The 17015-nt window shown below is 41.7% G+C and overlaps 1 protein-coding gene across 1 annotated transcript in view; it reads left to right on the forward strand.

Annotated features, from left to right (window-relative positions):
* The window catches only part of klf7b (Kruppel like factor 7b), a 67842-nt gene extending 53916 nt beyond the window's left edge, over positions 1 to 13926 (forward strand). The window contains exons 3-4 of the mRNA XM_082509111.1: positions 2482 to 2605; positions 9269 to 13926. Of these exons, the coding sequence (XP_082365237.1) occupies positions 2482 to 2605; positions 9269 to 9320 (176 nt within the window). The 3' untranslated portion in view covers positions 9321 to 13926. The remainder of the gene's footprint in view (positions 1 to 2481; positions 2606 to 9268) is intronic.
* Positions 13927 to 17015: the final 3089 nt, after the last annotated feature.

A 17015-nucleotide genomic window follows, 5' to 3' on the forward strand; every position in this document is an offset into this window, starting at 1 on the left:
TGAAACTGCAGTGATGTTGTGTCTACGGAGAAAACACGCAGCCGATCAAAGAGACGCACTAACTGTGGGGAAATAAAGGGGAAGAAGGGCATCATTCACAGTCGGATGTTCCTGTAGCACATCATCTTTTACTTCTCGTTGCATCACCTTGCTGTCAGAGCGGCTCGCCACCTCACATCATGGTCCGCATGAAGGTGTACTTTCTTGTAGCTGTACTATACTGCTGCAATGATTCAAGGTGATGAATTGAGACAATTAAACTTCATAAAAAAATTATAAGACAGAGACGTTATGGCCTGCAGTAATACTGCGGACATAAAAAGCAAAAAAAGATAAATAACCTGAGAGAAAGGAAGGAAGCTGTATATGTAAAAATGTCTGAAATGTTCATGTTTCTTTCAACTACTCAGACTTAATTTTCAAACCAGATTGCCATTTCAACTCACGCAGTTCTGTGCTAGGCACCTAAAATGGTACCTTAGTGGGCAGCCTGGTGAACCAACCATTTAGTCGTCTTTCATGCTGCACGCATTCTTCATCCCTCGGCCCGTCAGAAGCGAGCAACTTAGCGTCTCACCAACATCATTTCAGTTAAGGCAGAATCTGTTGTTCCTCCAACAGTTACTTTGTCTCAACCTTGCTCAAGCTTTTCATCATTTTTCTGGCTCTGACACAAGAGGATGATGATGATTAAAGTGAATCCCGCCAACAAAATTCTGATTGGTTTTATTTTTTTATTTTTTTTTGTAACACCAGACTTGTTTGAATCACTGACAAAGCCAAGTTGTGGGTGGGTCTGGCACCAGGTTTTTTTCTTTTTCTTTTAAATATATGCCTGAGACTAGTTTGTCCATCTTGGCTTTGTGTATTTCTAGTCTGATTTTCCAGGTTGAAAATTCTAAATTTTGATGGCAGTGACGGCTGACTTTCAGGTCCATGTTGTGTACCGCTCGGGCTCCACGTTAGTTCCACTTAACTCTGAATTGGTGCGTGTTTGTGTTTGTCTCCTTAAGAAGATTGGTGTGTGCTGTGATGAGAGTAGAGGGGCTGCAGGGACATCTGGCTAACTGACTGTAAGCTGCTGTATTACTTCCCATTAAGAGTCATTAAGACCCCAATTATAGTTACCACCCCACAGTTCACACGCACACACACCGGGGGTCTGCAATTACATTCAGACAGTCTTTTTTTCCTCTTCTGCACAGGGTGCAGTAGAGAAAACCCAGGTTTGGTTTATATTTAAAAGCATTGTCCCGCATTTCTTTAAATACTGGACTGAAGCAAGAGGAGCGCTGAAACAAAAGAAAAGTTCAAGGTCATCTGCAAAAATAATGAGCCTCGCTGAGCTTTTATCACAAGCCAAAATCCTCCAACAAAACACAGCATATGGACATTAGATAACTAGTAAGCAGCTATCAAACTACTTTAGTTTTTAAACCAGCACCGCTACAGGTCCAAGGCACTGATGAAATGAAAGAGCAATCCGTGCAAACTGAACTCACGGTTTGGGTAATGCCAGAAGAAAACTTCTGAGTTCAGCCTGCATAAGATACAGAACAGAGACACAAAGATACTAAAACAACATTTACTGCAATCCAGAACCGGTCGTTAGCACTGATGCTATTAGGAGCCTAAGTATGAATTCATGTCCAAAGGAGATAAATAAAGGAGATATTCATGTACACTTCTGAAACTCTGTTGTAACATAGCTAAATACTCATTTTGTTATTAGTTGTGGTATTTATTTATTTATTTTTGTGGAAGTGTGCAGGGGGGTTTTGTTAGAAGGCCCAGATTCGCTGCTTTATCTGCTCATCCCGCACAGACGCACAGAGAGAGAGAAATCTCATACAAGCATGTACACAGTCGGACATCTTCAGGTCCCATCTGAAGACAGTCTGCTCCTGCACACCACACACACACCTCTCAGCGTAATACACACATGCACAGCTGGAAGGCTTTCTATCATGGAAAGATAACTACAGGCTGAGAACAATAGACCATCTCTTCTCCCATCTGGTGAACCGGGGGATGAAACTTCATTTACATTTCAGACCCACCCCAACCCACCTCAGGGTGTGCATGTGTGTGTGTGTGTGTGTGTGTGTATGGTGGGATGGAGGTGGTGAGTTTGTGGGGTAATAGAGGGAACAAAACGAGATTCATTTCAGGGTGAATTTGGGATTATGAATTAACATGCCGCTGTGCTGAAAGACTTCATTTACAGCTAATTGAGTGTGTTGGCTCATTGAAATGGCTGTTGTGTTAAAACTTGTCTGCCTGGCTGGTCTCTGGGCTGTCTGGGTGCGTGTGTGTGTGTGTGTGTGTGTGTGTGTGTGTGTGTGTGTTTGGAAAAAGCCAGGGGTGGTAACCTGTACATTAGCGAACAGCTGTAGTTTAGACGTGTGAAATTAGATGTAAAAATGATTATAAAATGTGACACCTTCCCCCTCTCTCTTCCTCCCTGTCTCTCCTTTGCAGGTGAAAAGCCCTACAAGTGCTCATGGGAGGGCTGCGAATGGCGCTTTGCCCGCAGTGACGAGTTGACACGACACTACCGCAAACACACCGGAGCGAAGCCATTCAAGTGCAACCACTGCGACAGGTAAACGGATAGGCGGCACAAACACAGCAAACACGCAGTGCAGTTTACATTTGGAAGACTTTGACGTCCTTTATCTGGCCAGGATAAAAAATAGTTTTTAATATACAAGCCAAAGAGTTGTGTATCTGTAAGGTTTTGTTTGCAGCTAATTATTTCCAGTTTGTTTTTGGTCACTGTGACACATTTCTATGTATAATTAGCAGGAATCTCTTCCTGTGCGAACCACCCATACAGTCAATTGATGCACCCTGCAAAACAAATTAGCTTCCTTAGTTGACTGCACACTACTGTCTTATCCAAATATGGTCTCTTCTGCCTCCATAAAGCCAAATCAGAGATGGTGATTCCATCGAGCTGCTTCACTGTTTCAGTGTAATTCCTGCCATTCTTGAAGGCTTCTTCTGCCGGGACAAGTCAAGATGCCTAGTGAAAAAAAAAGACTATTTCCCTCATTAGGTTCCACCAAAAACCTCTAAATCCATTGATTGTTAGTCGTACTTTCACTTACTTAGAACTTCCACCTATGCTGAGCGGTGCATTGGGCAGCTAACAATCTCCATCGTCAGTCAGCGGCGACTGCTTCGGCTTCATCCCAGGCGATGTCGACAGTTTTCAGATCATCCATAAACGTTCGAAGCCATGTGATCTTTGGTCAGCCTCGCTTTCGCTTGCCAGTGTTGGGAACCATGTAATGGCAATCTTGGCCGGGCGATAAGGGGGTAGATGTAGAATATGGCACGCAAAGTGGAAGCGCGTTTCTGCGACAACATCGGCTAAAGGGCGGGTGCCTGCTCTTTGAAAGACCTCTTTGTTCGTTATCCCGGTAGGAAGTTCTCAGTTCGCCATAGGCCTCGTTGCATATTCAAGCAGTCCAAAACTTAGATGAAGAGCTATTCATTTGCAGAGTTGCAAATGAATAGCTCTTCAAGTTGAAGCACAGCTTTATCAGTTTGAGTCAGAGCCATCTAGTACACATCCATCAACATTGGGAAAATGGCACTATAAACCTTCTCGCAGAAGAGGTGAGATCACTGATGTAAGTGTATGAAAACTAAGATAATGTATTAGTCTTTCACTAGTAGGTTAAAGGTTTAGTACTAATACTCTACTAAGCTAGGCTTGGACCTTGACTCTTGAGATCCATTTTTCCCAGCCTCAACAGTTTGCTAGCCAACCATATTTGCTGGTACCTAAGGGCATGTTTAAGGTCTGAGCATTAGCCTGTGATGGAACCATTTATATTAGTTCTTCCTGTCAGCTTTTGTTGTTGTTGTTGTTTGTTTGTTTTTTTAATTGCTATAGTTTCCAAAAAAGATGTTTCCAGTATGTAAAGTCCATTTTGGGCACAGACACAGATAGCTGGAGATATGACAGCTGAGCGATTATTCCTGTTATGCTTCTGTGAAGTTCGCTTAAAATCCTCCACAGAGGGCGGATGAGTACTTGGTGCATTGTATATATAGAAAACAGACCCTCACGTCTGATGATGAAATTTACATCATTTGGACATGAGTGGACCTCGGTGGATTCACGTATTCGAAAAGTATAACTGAGACCATTTGGCACATTGAATGTAGGCTAAATATATCACAGAGATATCTTATCAGAATCACTGAAAATGATCAAAGTTGCATCTGGTAAGACAAGAGCTGCTAATGAGTTTTCTACTTTTCATGCTCGCTGTCAAATGCAGGAAAAGTTGGCTACAGTATCACAGTGCTTTAGTAAAATGACCTCTGAACATTGCTGACTGTTACATCCAAAATAGCAGGAAGTCAGGTCATTTTTTAAAAAGTTAATAAATAAATTACATGTTTTTCCTACATTTACTGTAGATCTAAACTTTAACAAATTTTACCTTCTTTTATTACAAACAAGGGGGTAAATAAGCACAAATATTAAATGCGAGAAGAGATTTTAAAGGAACGTGAGCAGCTGTGTGCAAGAGGAGTTCAGGATAAAGTGTCAGGATGAAGATTCACGACTTTATTTTAGAGTATCGTCAATTTAATGGTGAAATATGCTATAATGCTAAATTAAATCAGTTCCCAGAGGAATACATGTTAATACTAACGTGTAGATCATGTTATGTATTAAATTGTATTTTTTGTGTGTGTGTTGCTCCTGCTTTACCAACTCATGTCTGATGTGGACAGAGGAAAACAAAAGAGAAGCAGATGAAGGGGCGTACGCTTTAAACTAAAGTCTAAGTCTCCTGCTAGAAAACAACCAGGGATGTGTTTGTGAGTCTGTTGAGAGTCATCTTGTCACTGTTTTGTGTTTGCTTCTTAGAGGAGAGAGAGTGTGTGTTTGAAAGTGTGTGTGCTTACTCATGCTTCTGTGCTGGCAGTTAAATGGATTCTGGCTATTGGCAAGCAGGCTACAGCTAATTGAGTGGCACCAGATGCCAGCTCCACTTTAACATTCACTCTCTCTGAATGTGTATGCGCCTGTAATACCTTTCGAATGAAAGAAACACACGCACACACGCAAACTTTTGCCCTAGAGACAGTGTAATTGGCTGTTGTGGGTTCTCTCCAGTTAGGATTTTAGACATAAACCCCCCAGAAACCTGCTGGAAAGCTTCATAATCCAGACTGAGAGCTGGGACTGTATTAGCTCTTTCCTGGCACATGCATAAATGCACAAACACAGTATGCAGACACCTCACACTCGCATGCATATTGAGCGCAAAGATGTTTAGATGCAAAGTCATATCGACTTGCATGAATAATTAAATGTCCGGGCGTATAAACGCAACACTTTTGACACACAATGGCGCAGACGTAAGCCGATTCAGTCGTAAGCACAGCTGAGGCTCTACCTGAAGCAGGGCTTTCAGTGCGTGAGGTAAGGGCGCCGTTCATCCGCACAGACGCAGATGTTTGCTGAGGCTCTCCAAAGTGAGTCATCAATGCAAAGCATGAACGGCGACATCGAAAAAATAGCAGCTGCTTTGATTAAAAGTCCTTGCCTTTAAATATAACTACAGACATGGATTCAGACTCTTTGTGCAGCAGGCGCATTTTTTCCATCTTTAGGTAAAAGTTTGAATTTGTCCAACACTTTCCTCTTTTCTTTTTGTTAATCTTAAACAACGTCACTGCCTTTCAGAACAACTCGTCTTAATCGTGTTTTCACGTCTCCCTTTTTGGCTTTTTAGTGTTCAAATTACAAGGTTAACATAGCGAGGGCGCACGCTGATTTGTACAGTAGTGGACAAATGCACACACAGACACACACATCTGTGGTGGGTGGAGTCAGGCAAATATTACCATGAGAATGGCAAGAAGTGGCAGGCATGGAGAGGTTAACATTAGCTAGAATGTTCAATCTGACACAATTTCTCCTGGGGAAACAGACACACAGACACACGGCGGTCTGTTATTAATCTCGCCTAATCAAGCGGGGACCCCCCGATGGTTCCTTGGAGCTGGACAGAGGAGGTGCGGGGGGAGAGAAAGGGAGAAAGCAGAGTTTTGAGGAGGAAACAAGGGAGTGGGGGGTTACCAGCTGGTCCTGAGACTCCGCCCCCCCAACATTGACAAAGTAACTTACATGGCCATCTGTCCAGCCACACACACAGAGACTGGTGCAGGTGTACAGTAGGTACCACACGGCGAGCTTAGAGCTGAGGGGAAACACTAGACCACAAAGCAACAAGGAGCAAAGTTCAGCTGCACCCTCACTCCACGCTAGATTTTAGGTGAATTAACAGCTGGTCCACGTATACAGAAAACCTACAGCAAAGACAAAAAACCAAAGAAAAGAAAAAAATACAAGAAGTCGTCTTCTTCTGGCATGAGTTTAAAAGCTGACTTTTCTTTTCTTTTTTTAGACGTACATGTTTTGTTTCAACAGCATCCCAGCAACCTTGACTAAATGCGCACTGGTGCGTTGGTAAAGTCTGCAAGCAAAATTGAATCCTGTGGACTGAAGGGCCAAAACTAGAGAGAGAGAGAAAATGACTTTTATTAAAATCAGCTTAGAAGGATCTCACACAGGAGCAGAGATGAAAAAGCAAAAGTGGCTGACAGATGGTGTGACTCAAAACAATCGTCAGAGGGATTTAATGACACCCAGTAGGAAGCGGCACGTTTACGATTCTAGCGAATGCGGCTGGCATCTTATCCTAGTCAACCTGTTGTTGACGTCTCTCTGCATCAAACACTGTTGCTTCATGGAACAGTGTTTCTCTTATTTTCTTATTTTTTTGTTGTTTTTACTGTCAAACCTTGAAGTAGAGATTATTATTTTATTAGCGCTGGGGAGCAGAGGTTTGTATGAGCAAACAGTAATATATGTATCAGAGCCCATCACTCGCCCCTTAGTGAAAGTGTCTGATCACTTATTTTGCTTTGAGCTGATTGGCTTTCACTTCATATTGGGATCTTCTTTTTTTTTTTTGCTATTTTCATCTGGCTTTCTAGCAGCTTGCCCAGCTCAAGGCAGCACACAACTTAGCGTCCTTCAAATGAGGTTTTCTGTAGAATCGAAAGGCTGAAATTCAGAGAATAAATCTCAGCAGAAGCAGGTCGTGCTGCAGTTTAACGATTTGGGTGTTTGGCTGTGTCTGGTTGTCTCTATCTGGAACGAACAACAACCTACCTATACACACAACACACGCGTGCACACGCTCGCACAAAGAATAGGCTTGACTAATTAATAATGAATAAAGCCTCTGGCAAGTTGAATTTTTAATTTTCTCATTTAAGTCTCACCCACATTTTGTTTTGCCTTTCCTTTAGTCATATCGTTTGTGATTTGTTTTATACTGGATGTTCAACTTTAATGTCCTCGCAATTAATAAAGTACTGGCAATAAAATGAAAATACTTGTGACGCTGTCAGTTTAATATTATGTATCGCCAGCACCTGGTTTTGTGTCCCTCTCTTGCATCAGGTGCAGCCAGTACTGAGTTAAATGGTCCGGCATCAGAAAGCACTGCCAGCCTGTCTGCATTAGTGTCCATGTTCACGGTGCATATCTAATTAGTTTCTACAGTACTGTTTTACTCTGAGCTGGAGGACTGACTTGGGGGTCTGGCTGTGATTTATGGCGGTGTTTGAGTCGCATTTAGGAAATCACCGAGGCTGGCTTGGCCTCTATTCATCTTTACATCACGGTTTCACTGGTGTGACCCGGTGAAGCGAGAGCACTTAAATTCACCGTGGTGTTGAAATGAACTACTGTGCTTCTCTACTTGTAGATAATCTAGCTCTCTTTCTTCTTCTCTTAGTCTGTCTCTCTCTGGTTGCATGTTGGAATCTTACTCTTACCTCTAACTCAGATGTGACTCTCTACAAAGAGCTTTTGGAGGTGTCAAAACCATGTTTTAAGAAAGTATTTACTTGAATTTATCCTATAGACTGCAAAATGAATAGTTTGAAATTCAGTGTTTAGAACTGTACATGAAACCAATATTCATTCATTCCTCTTATCCAGTTCAGGGTCATTGGGACTGGGGCCTGTTCCAGAGGTAATTCCTTCTTGGGTACATGTTTCTCCATCACCTTAAACAGACTTGGATAAACTGCATTAACACTGGTCAAGAGTATTGTAAGTGTTAAATGCTAACATTTGCACAACAGTTGGTAAAGAAAAGAAAAGAAGAAATGATTACTTCAATGTCGGAGAAAGCTGATGCTGATTTGTTGTTGAAAAAAAAAAGAAAAGGTCGAGAATTTTACAACTTAGAATAAAGGAAAATTCACGTATTTTGAAATAAAAATTATGTGTGATCATCATAGTTGTTCTACTGATAAAATTATTTCCCTCAGTGGTGGAACACTGATAACTAATTCCATTGCTATTGTATATTCATACATCTGAAAAAGTGCCGCAGGCCTGGCTAGTCATAGTAATAAAGGTAACTTGGTACTTTGCATCATTGGTCACGTAGGACTGAAGTTCTAATACTGCACAGTAGAAAAACACAGGATAACACAGTAGAGGCTGGGCAGTTCTGCCAGTTTGGGTTTCAAGTATTCCTTGTAAATACACAGAAAAGTATTTTAGTGGATTTTGAGGTCTGTAGACTTGATGCTTTTCATTTGATGTCCTCACATCCCCTCTGCCATCATTGAAGAAACTTCCAAACTCTTAAATGCATGTCATGGAGACAAGCAGCACAGAGGCGTCTTAGAGAACAGAAATAAGTGTGTCCTTCCTCCCCCCTCTCTCTCTCCCCTCCTTATCCTTTTTGGGAGAAGCTGTAACCTAAGGAGGAGAAGCTAGCAGAGACATTAGCATAGTGGGGGTTATCATCAGGGTGCGAAAAGTGTGGAGAGTTTCCAGCAAGTACACATTGCCGGTGGGAAGTTCAAGGAGCCTGTGATTATAGGGATTTTCCAAAAATTACACAGAGCCAGTGGGTATTTCAGGGCCCTGGGACTGTGGCTTATTCTCAGATAATAAACAGAGCCGGTGGCATCAATTAGCAACACTTGCCAACCTGATGCATTGTGCTTATTTTAGTGCGAATATACAACGAAAGAGGGCTAATTGAGCCTTTGCAGAGCTGCACATTTGTCATTTATATAACTCTTTTTTTAAATTCATTTTTAAAAATTCATCTCCTGCTTTGCCCAAGCTCTCATTTCACATGCATATTTCATGCTTTTCTTTGGATAATAAAAGGAACATTTCTATGTTTCTCCACAGGTGTTTCTCCAGGTCGGACCACCTGGCCTTGCACATGAAGAGGCACATCTGAAGGACAAGAAGAAAAGAAAAGGAGCAGGAGGAGCACGAGGAGGAAGAGGAGGAGCAGAAGGAGAAATAGGAGGAGAGATAGGAGGACAGAAGGATGGGCAGCCATGCTATCGACTGCCTGCGTCATATCCCCCCCGCCGCCCCTCCCCCAATCCAAACACCAGTAGGCTCAAACAGCCATCGGGGGGAAAGTTGGGCAGGAGGAAAAATCGAGGAGTAGCTAGATTGTTGTTTTTCTTTAAAATTACACATCACGTTTGCAATAGTAAACACTTCACACACACCTGTCTTTGAATGCATCACCCCGGTGAACCCCGGACACTCTCATGCAGCTCTGGGGGCTTGGACACTGCCAGATCAACATATACTCAACTTGCTTGACAAAACATTTTCTCGCCTTCTTTCTTTTTTTCTTTTTTTTGAAACTTTCTCCGTAGTCAGTGTGTTAAACTTATCGAGTCACTTTGGATGAGCAGAAACTTTTAAATATCCATGTAGTCAGCTGTTAGTGCTTTACCGGCTTTTGAAATCAGATATTCGACTGTTTTTTCTTTTTCAGCTTTCTTGCTCTTTTCTTATCGACGTTTCTCATACACGGAACACACAAACCGTCACCTGCCGCAGTCAGCTCCAGTACTCATTGTGAAGAAAACAACAATGCCAAATCTGCAGGAGAGAGACTGTACGGATTGACTCCCAGCACGGGTGACAATCGAACCCATGGCCCGGGACACCGCTGGTGTGCCCACGGGGCCTCGGTCAGCGGGTGCCGCTGCAGCTCTCAGGCTCTCCTCCAGTGGGTGTTTTGCATCTCTCACCTTCACCGAGATGCCTGCCGCCTCCGCAGGCCATCTGACAGAAATGCGCAGCGACACTTTCTTCCCTTTTTTCTACTTAGAGGACGATAATTCTTCTTCTTATTGTTATTTAAAAAAAAAAAAAAGAATGACACATTTTTTCTCTCTGTGAGGAAAAGATGTCTTAAAACTCACAGCAATGTGTTTGAGAAGAAAAAAACTACAAAAAAAAAAACTAAAAAAAAAATCTAAGAAGACTTTAACAGAATGTGTGGGATGAGAAGGAGAGCGTTGTTGGTCTTTATAATCTCCATGTGCACCGACTGCATCTGCAGACTGCAAGAAATCAGTGGATGAACAAACAACAGAATCACACAGACTCTCAGAAAAGGGGTTTGTGTCTGTGCTTTTTTTTTTGGACTAAAATAAAAAACAGAAAGTAGAGAGGTCTTCATTTGTGTGCTGCTCTTTCTGCCCTGTGACTCCCTGCAGCTGAAAAACAAAACCTTGTTATGACCTCTGTGGTCTCGTACTCTACAGCAGCCGGGCAGAGGATTGCTTAAAAACTGGGAATATGTTTCTTGGTTATTTGTTTTTCTTTTGTTTTGTTTTTTATTTTCTTTTTCATTCTGATTCTGAAAGTCATCCTCGAGCGCTTTCACAGACTCTGAGATCTCATCTCCCTGGCAGCACTGCGGGGCAAGAATGGAAGCTCAAGAGCTGCTTTTTGGTTATTCACGTGGAACTAAAGATGCCAGCCGACCTTTGTGTGGTGGCTCTGAATAGACACGGTCACATCGACCTGTCAATTTTGCTTGTTTCATATCCACTGACTGCACTGACTTTTCTTTTTAATTCTTTCCAATGTTATCTGTGCTTTTTCCTTTTTCTACGGCGAAAAAATAAGGATAAAAGGAACACAAAGGAAAAAAAAATCATAAAAGACTTGGAAAAAAAACAACACAAAAACAATTCTGTCTCACTCTACACGCTGCATACAGAACAAGCACACATGCTCCGTCAACACACACACACACACACTTACACTGCAGTTCTTACGCTCACGGCTCCTCTTGAGATAAGACTAATAAGATTTAGGAAAATAATTATTAAACTAATGAACAGAGTTGGGGGAAACAACACACACTGCATGGCAGGCTTTGTTGCAAACGCACACACTTGCTCATGAACACACATGCACGCACGCACACTCTTCCTGGAATTATATGTTCTGCTCCCAAATCTTTTTTCACAGTAGGAATTTAGCAACTGTTGTTTAGCAGAAGAGTATCTTAGCTCTCGGCTGGAGGTAACAAATGATTCCAAATCCTTTGAAGTGAGAAATCAGCTTGTTCTCAGTTCCAACAATCACCCACATATCCCTCACTACAGCTTGTGCCTCTCATTTAATCAGCGTTTTTTCTGGTTTTTGGTTGTTGTTTTTTTACTTCAGAGACTTTGGTTACGTTGTTGGTTACAGTTGAGTCAGTGGTCAATGTTTTCATCGGAAATAATCATAAGAAAGCAGCTGCGGCAGATCTGAAACATTAAACCAGCAGCAGGCGTGTAGTATTATTATTAAAGATGGTTTATGCTCGTGGGAAAAAGTGCTTCAAGATGACAAAATTGCCTGAAACGTTCAGGATAACCCCTGATGTAGCCTGAAAATTGAAGCTGTTAGCTAGACTGATGGGGGATGTCAAAGCTTGCTGTGTAGAAATTCCAGCTCTGGTTTTGATCTGGGAAATCAAATTTATTTTCCAACTTGATGGTGCTGTGTAAAAACTATGTTATTTTTGACAAAATACTCAGCACCCACAACCATATAGATGCGTCCTTTTCATGACTGATTTAACACACGTAAGGTTGAATCACCTGAGGTTCATAATGTGCAATGAAAACACTGACTTTTATCTGTGCCCTGAAAGTAATCAGCAACAATTTTAATGTAAAAAAACAGAAAAGAAAAAAAGATGGATCTGAGAAAACTGAGGTAAACGTGTGTCCACACTGCCTGCTTTCTTTGCTCAATAGTTGATGGGGAAAAAAAATTAAATTAAAAAAAAAATGCACTCGCCTTGCATTCGGGGCACTCGGCACCAACAGACGCTACCGCTGCATCCGCCCACCACCACCCACTGTATATGCCCCGCAGCACGTGCAAACAGTCCATTATTCACTGCTACTGACTGGGTGCAGTTGGGGTGAGGGTGCAGGTTCCTGAAGCTCGCAGGAGGTTTTCACATCCCAGTGTACCCAGTCATCGTGCCAGTTGGCTTCGCCAGCCTTCATTAGGTGAAACAGCGAAAACATTCCCCTCCGATGGGGAATGTTGGGGGGGGTTATGGTGCAGCTTCGAACAATCGATACCAAAAACCTCCAGCGTGGAACTGCCCTTCAGCCACGGGCAGAGTCTCACCACTCAGGAGAGATCAGTGGGAGACCGCCTCCGTATGAATTCAGTGTATCTAGTGGCAGCTTTCACTATTAACTCTCTCTCTTTCTAAATATGACAAAGCAGCCCGTGTGGGAGGCGAATCCAGTGTTTCACTTTTGATTTCATTTGCCCCGTTTGCTGGTTTCCGTTACAGAAGCTGTGTCGATGGTCGTGTTCGTCGTTATTGGATAATGCAAAGTCATGCCGTCGGCGTCGAGGCATGCAAAGAGGCCCTCCCATACAACGTACAATCATAGAGGGATCAGGATTGTAGCACTTTTGTGAGGCTTTTGATGGCATGAATGTGTTTATGTGTGCATGTATGTGTCCCTGTTAGGCATACTGTGATGGGAAGCAGTCATTCAGCAAAGAGGTTTATAACTGACTTTTTAAACTGGTAAACAAGTGTGCGGCTGTGTGAGGGAAGAACTGGTCAATGCATTTGCTGTTGGATTTTTTTCTTTGGTCAAAGCAATGGCTGACAATGTGTTTATTAGGGTTTTTTTTCTTTTTCTTTCCTTTTGACCCTCCAATTATTCATTCATCCATGCATACAAGTCATTGAGCTTGATGACTTGCATCGCATTAAAGAGATGCTAATTCATGCCTTGCACTACACAGGTTTATCTTAAACCATGTAAAATCAGACTGCCTGACAGATTAGTTGGCATTCGGTTCAAATTATTTGGAAGACGGCTGTCGTTTATGTGTTTATATGTAACTATAAAAAAACGTAAAAAAAAAAAAAATCAATTAGTGGTTTTTGTGCCTATTTATAAAAAATAGGAAGCAGCATTTTGCATTCATGCTAATTTAAACTTGACTTAAATTAATTTTTCACAAACTTTGAATTAAAGAATGCTAAAAAGCAAAAACATTGTGCTTAAAGGATTCTCTAAGAAGATTTGTCGCTTTGAGCACATTTCTGTGTTGGTTTTGAGCAGTTGTGCCACTCGCCACACAGGCAAAAAAGCTAAATTGTTTGTTACAAAAACAAAATTAAAGATTGTAGTGCTTGCCAGCATGAAGCGATTGCAACTCACAGTTCATCTCCTCGTAAATGATAACCCCTCTTGACATTCGACAGATCGCAAAGTCACTTCAGATACAAATTCACATTTCATTCCCTTCACGTCTGAGCCTGTCAAAGCAGGTTTTCTGTCACAGTGTTGCCCGGGTCTCCTGTCGTCTCTCAGGCTCCTCCAGGCCCGGCTAGCTGCCGTCCCACAGCTCTGATTAGCATTAACTCTCGGTCCTCTTCTCAAGTTGCAGTTCAGCTAATGAGATAGCTCTGGGTCACAGGGAAATTTAGTGGTCTGGAGAAAGAGAAAAAAAAAAAAACAACAACAGGGACCTTGAGCCCGACTTACACCCAGTGGACACATTTGATGTAGAACAAACAGAAAGTCCTGTTAGCGCAGAGAAATATCAGGAGACGGTGAGATACTCACTGAAGAGGCTGAACTTTCATGGAAAAAAAACAAATAAAAAAAAATCATTTACCTACATGAATATCCAGATCATTAAATCAGCCATTGCATTTTATCTCATGGATTACAGATAAAATAAATTACCATTTATCTGCAAAGTCCCAACAGATATTTAATCCACTCCACGTCCCCCGATCCTCCCCCGTGGTTCACAGTTAGTGCCATTCTAATTTTCCTCTCTCCCTCCATCCTCACCCCATCTCTCCCTTTCTGTCCACAGCAGTTGTCCATGCACTATCAGCTGCGGGAATGCTGAATGCACACTTTACACGTTTTGCCCAAAGATTTGCATATCTGCAAGTTAACTGCTGTGAATGTAGTAGATGTAGTGGAAAGAGCTGAGATGCAGAGGTGCAGAAAAGGAGTGGTGGATGGACGGTGGGAGGAGAGGGACTGTTGATCTTACATAACCGTTCCTGTTAAAGCATAATTACTGGTATGCTCCAACGCTTCATGCTTCATAACATTCTCGGTCCTCTCGTCTACTGTCAGCTGGAGCCGAACTCATTGTTCACAAATGTAAAATAACGTTTTCATGGTCTTATAGGGTGCCTGGTATAGTGGCGCTAGCAGCTTAAGCAGGAGTGAAGTAGCTTTAGTTTAAGTTAGCTTCTTAGCACACTGCAGATAGCACTGTCAAGTCTCATTTCAAAGTCAAGGTGGGCTTGAGTCTTTGGGAATGTTTAACCATTATATAAGCAACTTCAGACAGGTTTTCCATTCCCTTTCATTAAATGGATAGAGTTTAGGGAGAATCTGGAGAATTTGCTGAAGGTGGTTTCACACTGAAGGAAGAGTCTGAATCTTGTTAGCTCTCTAAAAGCCTTGGTTATGTTAATGGGAATAAACCTTTTCTCTGACAAAGAAAACTTACTAATTCTAAATTTAGTGACCTGAAATTCAGTTTTAGATGATTAGCCTGTTAATGCTGTTTAAATTAAGTGTAAGCTTTTTCAGTAAGAGAGCAATAGCTATGTATATAGCTAGTATTCGCTGGCTAAATAGCTAGCTAGCACTAGCTATGTATAATAGTAGTGCTTTTACACCAAAAAGCACTAGCTATATAAAAACATATGTAGCTAGAGAACTAGCTTGCGAGCACTGATTATGTACAAGTGTAAAAGCATAAAAGCAGACCAGAGAAAAAGGCATCAAACCCAGTGTGAAAACGACCTTCAGACATTCTCTGTGGCCACAGTTAGTTGTTTAGACACAGTCCTTTGATGGATAAGGCTTCAGTTTTCACAGTTTTCCACCATATCGTCCTGATGAAGGATTGTCACTTCTGGCAGCTTTTGTAAATAGCGTGAGATCTTTCATGCAGACCGCTCTGTCTGTAATTAACCATATGTGGCGAACAGCATCGCTCAGACATTTCAGCGTTTCTATAGATCTGCTTTAGTTCTTGCAAACATTGCACTACATGATCATACTTAGCTATTCCACTCTTCATGTGCGCGCACTGCTAGCATAGTCTGTTGGAGCACTCTGTCAAATATCCACTTAACATTTGTTACATGACCAGGATGCACATGGCCACCAAGAACTATTTTCCACAGGTCACCTTGCAGCAGATCAGACTGACATATCTGCTTAAAACTCCAGTTAAATGCCTTTTTCATCACTCTTTCTCTGGAGGAATATGTCGTACTCTGAAAACACTCAGTCATGCTGTGACTTGGTTGAACTTTCTTGGTATCAGTGGCATCCCAGAGTGACGCTGTCTGTAACTACTGTGTTTGTCCATGCTTGATGTGTCAGTATATAAGAGATTCACAGATCTTAACCCTTCTCCTTGTGTCTGTATGTTTCACTTCACCTACACCAAACCCTCTCTACCAAAACCACGACCATCAGAGCCCTCTGGGACCCAACACGCTCATAGATATCCAGCTGTTCTGAGAAGTATTCTCAAGAGCTATGCAGCTTGGGATCCCCAAGCAGTTCTTTGGTGAGACTGCAATAACTTTTCAACTTTACCAGCTTAATGTCCTCACTGGGTACAGTTTTTTTTTTTTTTTTTCAAATGACTCATCCTTGTAGGTGCTTTACACACTCTGTCAGTTAATCTGCTCAGTTGGCCTGATGCCTGATGCTTTTAGTTAACAGACTCCTTCTTGGAGTCTATCCTGTTCTGTCAGTATGTATGTGGCAAAAGGATTGGTACCAAAGAATTAGGTTTTTCTGTGCTATATTGTTATGGGAAATAGTGCCCTGTCACAGCCAAGGTAATATTTGTTTCACTGACTAACAAGTTTGCGTTGAAATATTTGATTTTTGGCACATTATTTTTTTAGGGTATCAAAATGTTCAGTCCAGAATGGCTATTGTCTGTTTAAACATTTTTTTTACGTGTGATTTTATGACAATTTTATGCAATCATATGCAATCTATACAATTTTTATTTTAGTTACAGTCACTTTTGAAGACTTCCCATCAACATTTCAGTCTACAAAAGTCTATAGCTTTAGCAGGCTATCAACCGTATTCCTTAGAGATTACATTTCTGAAATAGTACAGCAAAATGATTTTGAAGGAAATATAACGTAACTGTTAAAATGATGCAATCATGCTGCCAGGCAACCTCAAATCTTTCAGACAGAACACTTATGTAATTTAGGTTTAACCTTAGCTTTCAGAAAAGATCTTACTTGTTCAAAGTGACTGTGTATTTATATGCCTTTTGTTGTAAGTAACATGGTAGAAATGACATGCACTTTTCAAGTATTACCGTCCACGCTAACAGAAAGTTTATTTGGTTCCAATCCTTATGCCACATATCGTGTGGCCAATCCAATATTTGTATTAACTGTGAGTGGTATTTCAGCACCTTTGTATGGCCCACTGTGTGTACTCAAACCACAGCTGTTGAGGGATCCCACTTATATATTTTCTGGGATGAATGGACATGTAGAAAAGTGAATTAAGACAAGCAGATGTGTTTTCACCATCACGACATCCTTCTCACCTGC

This window comes from Aulonocara stuartgranti (genome assembly GCF_965226115.1).
Source record: "Aulonocara stuartgranti genome assembly, chromosome: 16".
Lineage (NCBI taxonomy): Eukaryota > Metazoa > Chordata > Actinopteri > Cichliformes > Cichlidae > Aulonocara > Aulonocara stuartgranti.